We start from the raw sequence: 8449 nt of genomic DNA, 5'->3' as shown, positions 1-8449 counted from the left end.
GTGTTGTGCATTTTTCTATGTTATATTCAATAACGTATCTCAACCTCACCAATATTATATACAATATCAATCTAGTTCTTTGAATAAAGCCTCATTTCATTAGCGCAATCACGATATCAGCAGTTATGGTACTTGTATATTGCACTTAGTGTGAAGTTCATAGGTGGCATCTTTTAGTTTTAAAGAAGTGTCGTAGACAAAATTTAAACAAAATTATTACCAAAGGCTATATATTTAAATATTGAAACACAAGTTATGGCTCTTGTGCACTATATTTTCACTTATTGCGTTTTATATAACTATGATGTTTCAGATTTGCCCCCGGAAAAGAAACCCAACTCTCGAAACGGAAGACGAACAATCATACTCCAGTATAACCCCATTACAACTTTGTTGTGAGTGGGTTAAGTTTATTATTTAGTTCAATAACCAACTAGTTGATGTATAATACAAATCAATATATACATGTTATTGAAAAATATAAATAATTCTTAATTCTAGTTTCAAATTATACATACAATCGAAACGCTTATACTAAAATGACTTAGATATTAAACACCAACGTACATTTCTTGCCCCACATCCTAATGCCACTGCATTTAGATGACTATGACTTTTCACTGGATCGATAACTGCTGACTCGCACATCTAGAAAATTCAGGTAAAACTTTTACTTTAAAAAAAACAGTATTCCCATGTTTAAGTCTTCGTGAAAAGTGACCATATGCTTTTGTGATATAATCTATTTTGCTGTGATTAAATTATGTTTTTTTTATGTCAGAAAACACAAATCCACGTACTATTTTAGAAAAATAAAATAAATAATAACAATCATGTCAGGAAACCGACATACACGTAAATAGCTGATGTTGAAATTAGAATATTTTGATCAGTACGTTATATAAAATAATGCTGAATTTTCAACATATGTTTATCATCGTTTAACATTGATAAATTACATTTCAACGCGTACGCTAGTTAACAACTTAACATCTTAGTCATCTGCAAACAAACGGGGAATGTGTAGTTGTTGATACATAATTAAACAAGGTGAAGTCAGGCAAAATTGTACAAACACTCATGCATTTTCCGGGTTTTCATATACTAAGCCATAGCTTAAAGAGAAAATACGTTCAAGCACTATGATTTAGCTATTCCTAGACTATCAGTTAGCATGATAATACAGTTCAAACATACAAGTCACTTCGGACGAAATATGCCTTACATTTGGACTGCACAGTATAAATAAATATGATTGAGAAATCAGCTCAGCTCGAGGCTTATGCTTCTGTAAATTGGAAGTGTTGATGATAACGTGTTACAAATAAGAATGTAACTTCAATAAACATAAATGTCGAAACAATGAATAGTTGAGACTTTGAGAAGATAAAAATTATATAGTAACATGATATCGGACATAATACAAACAATTTTAAAATAAATGATGTAGATAGCGAAAGAAAGATATAACGTTAACACACATCAGCATTATTAATTTTAATATGTTTTTTTTTAATAAAAAATAGATAAAAGTGGTAGAGTTTTTGCAACTTCAGAAAGTTGTGTTAAGATAAGACACAGTTTCGGGTCGTGGCATTGTAAGAAGGAGGATAAGGTTTGTTGCTGACATGGAGTAATGTTAAAAGCTCTCGCATGAAAGGCTAAACAATGGCTGCTTTTACCGATGAAATTATTAATAATATACAAGTGTCAAGCAAAGGCAAACATACGTGACAAAATGCATTTTCATGGTTGCCCCGCATGCCAAGAAGGACAAAATTTTAAAAAGGCTCACATTATCATTTAGAATGAAAATTTACCTGTGTGCGTTTATCACACAAGGTTAAAGAGTTGCATGACATATTTCCGTAAATTTCCGGGCAACCAAAACATCGAATTGAAGTAGAATTCGCTGAAACAAACAGAATTTATTGTTTTAATAAATAAACATCTGTTTAACTATAAATTTTCATTGCATATTTAACTGCATAATACTATTTTATCAAATAACGGACAAAAAACCTTCGAAAACGCCACCACATCCCTGTGTATTACACAATGAGTGGACGCAACATTCTGTGCAGACCGCAATGTCGGATCGAATGGTAACATCGGTCAGGTTCTTGGTTTCCTTTGCAGAACAGCCGTTGCACAACTAGAACACAAAAATATGTGTTTACTTTAATCAATAAACATATATCCGCGTAACTGTATATTTTATAAAAGTAAAAAGCAAACATGTAGATTAGCAAGAAAAATAAGTTTTTATTTAATTACGAGTATATTGGTTTTAATACTATGCTGTTTGCTTACTAGCGTTATTGTATTTTATTAAATCTACACTTCAATACAAACAATTAACCGCTTATCAGAAATGCGCAAACATAAGAATAGCGAAGTATGTTCAGCATGCAACTTTCAAGAAAAAAATCATTGGCCCTTCATTTTGCACGATGCCAATGCAAGTTGTTGATATATAAAGGCACCGGCCTTTAAAGACAAAGTTAAATTATACTCCAAACACAATAGCCCTACAATTTGGAATCACAAAACTAATTAAATAATACACACAGATATGTCTCTGCATCCAGCCAAATATTTTGTTCTTCTTCCATCCAATGAAATCACTCTTTCAACGAAGCAAGCCTTTAATAATAAAAGAACAATTATTGATCATAATTATGATGATGGTCCAAAGCATTCATCTTAACACCGCCAAAATTCCATCGACTACAAATGACACAGTAATTAAGCAATATAGAACTGTTGTAGAATTTCCAACCAACAGGCCTCATGCACATGAATGTTTGTTACAAAACAAATGCTTTCGTGATTGTAACTGTATGGAGCATAGCTTTAGAAACGGTAATGTGTTGAATCAAAATATAGCGTAAGAAATAAGACTTGGCTAACTTGTAACCACGATGGTGATGTGTTATGGTGTCCAGTCTAGAGTAATGGGTTCTGGTGTCCAGTCTAGAGTAATAGGTCCTGGTGTCTAGTCTAGTGGAATGGGTCCCGATGTCCATTCTAGAGTAATGGGTTCTGGTGTCCAGTCTAGAGTAATGGGTCCTGGTGTCCAGCTTAGAAAAATGAGCGCTGATGTAAAGTTTAGAGTAAAATGTCCTGGTGTCAAGTTCAGAGTAATGAGTCCTGGTGTCCAGTTAAGAGTAATGGATCATGGTGTCCAGTATACAGTAATGGGTCCTGGTGTCCAGTTTAGAATAATGGGTGCTGGTTTAAAGTTTAGAGTAATGAGTCCTTGTGTCTAGTTTAAAGAAATGGGTACCTGTGTCAAGTTTAGAGTAATGGGTACTGGTTTCAAGTTTAGAATAATGGGTGCTGGTGTAAAGTTTAGAGTAATGAGTCCTGGTGTCCAGTTTAGAGAAATGGGTACTGGTGTCAAGTTTAGAGTAATGGGTACGTATGTCCAGTTTAGAGTAATGGTTTCTGGTGTCCAGTTTAGAGTAATGGGTCCTGGAGTCCAGTCTAAAGTAATGAGTCCTGGTATCCAGTCTAGAGAAATGGGTCCTGGTGTCAAGTTAAGATTAAATGGTCCTGGTGTCCAGTCAAGAGTAATGGGTTCTTATGTCTAGTCTAGAATAATGGGTCGTGGTCTCTAGTCTAGAGTAATGGGTCCTGGTGTCCAGTTTAGAGTAATGGGTCCTGTTGTCCAGTTTAGAGTAATGGGTCCTGTTGTCTAGTCTGGAGTTATGGGTCTTGGTGTCAAGTCTGGAGCTATGGGTCCTGTTGTCCAGTCTACAGTAATTGACTTTGATGTCCATTTTAGAGTAATAGTTTTCGGTGTCCATTGTGTAATGGGTCCTGGTGTCTAGTCTACAGTAATTGGCCCTGGTGTGCGGTTTAGAGTAATAGATTCTGGTGTCCAGTCAAGAGTAATTGGTCCTGGTGTCAAGTTCAGAGTTTTAGGTCCTGGGTACCGTTTTACTAAGCAATTTACGCAAGTCTTAGACTTACGCACATATTTAAAATAATTGAATTTCATTTATTTCAGATTGAGGCAAACTAATTTTTACTTGGAATGTAACATTATATTATAAAGTTCATTGCAAACATACCAAATTTTAATATAGCAAATATTTGAAGGAATTAGACTGAATTTAAATTATGTGCGTAAGTCTACGAATTGCGTAAATAGCTTAGTAAAACGGTGCCCTGGTGTCCAGTTCTGAGTAATTGGTCCTGGTGTCCAGTTTAGAGTAATTGGTCCTGGTGTCCAGTTTAGAGTAATAGACTATGATTACCAGTTTAGAGTAATGGATCCGGGTGTCCAGTTTAGAGTAATGAGTCCTGGTGTCCAGTTTAAAGAAATAGGTATAAAGACAGTCATCTCACATAATATTTTCAAATTTCCAATGAAATACACGCAGTAGTTGCAGCGATAGGGTAAGATTGCTGAAAAACGTAGGTCGCAGTAATGTTCCTGGGACGGTGTCCTTAAATATCTTTAGTATGATGGATGTGTTTTTCGGGGCAAACATAAGTACATGTTACTTATTCCGTCCGTGTAATCCACGGTGCATTAAAGGCTAAACAAGTCCAGGAATTTTCGAGCTTATTAAGTTTGCTATGCACATTTTTCATGGCACTAGGAATCATTGAGTCATTTACAAAGTAATAATAATTTGACGCAACTAGTTAAATAAAATGTACAAAATAAATATCGATAATGAAATATGTATTTTCAGTGCAATGCGTTTAATATAAGTTTGCAAAACCTGTCCCTCCAGGCGAGTGACTTCGTCTTACCTGTTCACCAAAACACTGAACTACTTTGTTACAGTAAGTAAGACGCTCGTAGCCATGCTCACAACTCAGACAGGATAAAGCATAAGTGCCTACAACAGGACATATATTTCAGGTAACATACGAAGAAAACAGCTTAATTTTTCCAAATGGGACTTGTGTGTACGTTTAAGACCATATATATTAACATGTTGTGGTTTAAATCAGACTTGTTTGTAAGTCCCAATACATACAGAAAAACAGTGTATGTACATGTATAAAGATTAATTTGTTTGAGTTAGAGCTTAAAGAGATGATGATTTTAGGAAGATATAAGAATAAGAGAAAACAAATAACGCTAAGCAATGAAAACTAATTCGAGCCTTTTTCAGACGTGTGTTTTAATCATAGCAATAGTTGTTCAACCATAAAATAAAATGCAAGCTTATAAAGTAGAAGAATGCTCTGTGGCAGAAGATTTCTCTAAAAGAGTGTGGGAAAATATTCCCCCAACCATTATCCTGTTGTTTCTATTTATACCACTTTGCCTCGCCTCCCGAGTTACAGGCTTTCTATAATCACCCCAGGAATCCCGATATCTGGTGAGCTGAGTAAGACCAATGGAGCAGCGCGGTGTATTTTCAATTGAACTCACATAGGGTAAGTAAATTGGAAAAATCAAAATATTTCAAAGTCCAATTTGAAACAACTGTCAATTAACATTGATAACAAAGATATTGGCCTACATGTAGAAAAAATCCTGACAAATTTTCTTTAAAAAATAGCGAAATGTGACTCCTTGAAGTAGAAGATCGGGTAAAATTGGCCATGTTCAGGCATTTAGGGGAGAAAAACTGCTTGAATTTATGGTGAATGTGCACGTCATTTCAATTTTCCAGCCAAACACATATTATGGTAACAAAAATAATTGAAAGCGTCAGTCTGGGCCATACTATAACTAAAATGCACTTAAGCTGGGTAAAGTAACTTACGGGGATTTTTTTTCTCCGAAAACATTAACCGGCATTAGTCTTCATTTCAGTCTTTGACAAAGCTTTCGTTGTTTTTGTCTAGTAGCTGTTAAACAATTCATTCGTGCCCTGTGCGTTTACATAATGAAGGGTGGGTTACGCTTACCTTAAGCATATCATGTCCATAATAAACGTTTGGTCTAGATTTAAGTCCAAAACGAAAATACTTTAATGTAAACAAACCCGAAACAAACTTAAAGGACGATTTACCTGTACATGCTATGGTCAAAACTACCAGACAGGTCAGTTCTGAAAATATCACAAGAATCGTTCTCAAATAATAATAATAATAATAATAATAATAATAATAATAAAAAATAATAAATAATAATGATAATAATAATAATAATAATAATAATAATAATAATAATAATAATAATAATAATAATAATAATAATAATACGAGTTTCCTTAAAACATCAAATAATTGACATGTAAATCAAAATGATGACATATTGAAAAATGTAGTTTTCATGCATTTTATGTCACTATTAATCATCGTAAACAGTCAAAACGTGGTAAATATAGAGTACGTGAAACTAGCACTGATACTAGTGAAAAATAATAATAGAAACAGTCAAGTTCTGTTCTGTTCTTTTCTTATAAGCACTCCTTATTGAATGTGAAAATATTAAAATAATAAGTGCTTCACCTTATAATTATTATTACTTTGGGTTATCCTCATTAGTTGCATGTAAAGACTTAGGGATATAATACAATGCATATTAGCAATCCATTTCAGAACGCTTTTTCGCTTTAAAATTTCGACGGTTTTACATTTTAACAGCATGCATCTTTGTTTTTAATCTAATTAACGAATAAAACATTGTCTTCTGCGTTTTTGTGGTGACAGTGACCTTTTAACTGTGCTTAAGCCTAAACTGTTTTGTGTATAGGTTAACCTATTTATGCCTGGTGGACTCTCCATCCTTCTAAATTGGATCAATTTATTTCCTGAATTATGGATGTCTAGTATATTTATTTCTATATTTAGAATATTTCTTACAGAAATTCCTTTAAGCAAACAGCTGTTTGTCAAGGCCTTTTTTCTAGACGTTCGGCATAATTGGTTAATGTATTCCGTATTTATGGTCATACCAAGACTACTAAAACCAGGATTGTTATAATGACATTTCGTTATGGCAAGCAGCATATCCAACAATTTATTTTTGAAATCAACGACAAAATTGAAGTCAAACATCGCGCTAAAATATTGGTTTCTTTACAAAATTAATATTTTACAAATCAATGGAAAATATTATTGGCATTAAAACGTCGTAAAGGGATTTAGTATTGAAATAATAAAAAGCATTACATACAATTTCCTCTGCTTTCCGGAATACAGAGTAAACAATTGTCTCAGTAAAGTGGCAATATTTAAAAACGCTCGTGAACATATTTATTTTCTCACTCTACGCGAACAAATATAATTTATGCTTGTAAGCCTCAGGCGTGTAAAATGGTTCTTATTTATAAAATAAAATAACTTTAAGCATTTAGCAAATGTATATCAGACGTCTTAACATAAAGGAAAAAATACAGCCGTTCTCACCTTTAAACATCATTCGGTAATGAAATCCTTTTATAAAATCAAGCGAGAGCAAGTCACGGTTTTATCTCCATAAAAGGTCAAAGAGTAGTAGAGGCGATGTCATGATAGAGGCTTTATTTGGAAGAAATAGGTTACAGGACACACGAGTTTGATAAAAAGTTAATGTAATCACACAAAAGCAATTAAACATTTCGTTTTGTTTTGAAATAAACTTGTTTTTTACTTTTACTTTTAAGATGTGCAATATTGATAATATTGTAGTCGTGGCAATTAAGATTTCTTAAATTATTTCACCGAAAAATTTAACGCTAATTACCATCGAACGACTGAAACTTCCGAACATAGTTTGAAACTGATTCCGGTTTATAGACACTGCTTGTTAATCATATTGACATCCGTATAAATGATTGACCAAGCATATGGTGATAAAGAAGGAATCGACCAGTCACCAAGTACGCGATCGCTCCGCCCACTTAGTTGTGTTTTTATAAAGCGCCTTTTCCATTTCTCCGACAGTCTTTGTTTGTCGGACCATGTGGCCGCAATAAACGCAATCTGATTATAACGTCCGTTTGATTGACAGTTGGAAATTGGTCAATTGCTAGCATTTAGAGAATGGGCGTTGTGGCTCTATACTAAACATTGTTTTGTTATACACGTTTATTTTTATAACTTTTTATCAATGTTTTGTATTTATTTTCAGTAAGTACTATCAATATATGAAATAATGTAGTTGTAGTTTAGACAGACAGACAGACAGACAGACAGACAGACAGACAGACAGACAGACAGACAGACAGACAGACAGACAGACAGACAGACAGACAGACAGACAGACAGACAGACAGACAGACAGACAGACAGACAGACAGACAGACAGACAGACAGACAGACAGACAGACAGACAGATAGACAGGCAGGCAGGCAGGCAGGCTGACAGACAGACAGACAGACAGTTAGACAGACCGACAGACAGACAGACGGACAGACAGACAGACAGACAGACATAGAGACAGACATAGAGACAGACAGACAAACAGACAAACAGACAGACAGACGGACAGACAGACGATCGAACTGATGGACGGTCGGTAGGACAGACAGACAGACAAACAGACAG

At 34.3% G+C, this 8449-nt stretch overlaps 1 protein-coding gene across 1 annotated transcript in view; it reads right to left on the bottom strand.

Moving 5' to 3' along the window:
- The window catches only part of LOC127841012 (uncharacterized), a 22074-nt gene extending 14676 nt beyond the window's left edge, over positions 1-7398 (bottom strand). The window contains exons 1-7 of the mRNA XM_052369503.1: positions 7330-7398; positions 5988-6026; positions 4771-4859; positions 2572-2646; positions 2023-2155; positions 1821-1912; positions 568-648 (exon numbers count right to left, since the gene is read on the bottom strand). Of these exons, the coding sequence (XP_052225463.1) occupies positions 568-648; positions 1821-1912; positions 2023-2155; positions 2572-2646; positions 4771-4859; positions 5988-6026; positions 7330-7342 (522 nt within the window). The 5' untranslated portion in view covers positions 7343-7398. The remainder of the gene's footprint in view (positions 1-567; positions 649-1820; positions 1913-2022; positions 2156-2571; positions 2647-4770; positions 4860-5987; positions 6027-7329) is intronic.
- Between the last annotated feature and the right edge of the window lie 1051 nt (positions 7399-8449).

Source organism: Dreissena polymorpha, chromosome 8, assembly GCF_020536995.1.
Source record: "Dreissena polymorpha isolate Duluth1 chromosome 8, UMN_Dpol_1.0, whole genome shotgun sequence".
Lineage (NCBI taxonomy): Eukaryota > Metazoa > Mollusca > Bivalvia > Myida > Dreissenidae > Dreissena > Dreissena polymorpha.
This window is presented reverse-complemented; position numbering and strand designations above follow the sequence as displayed.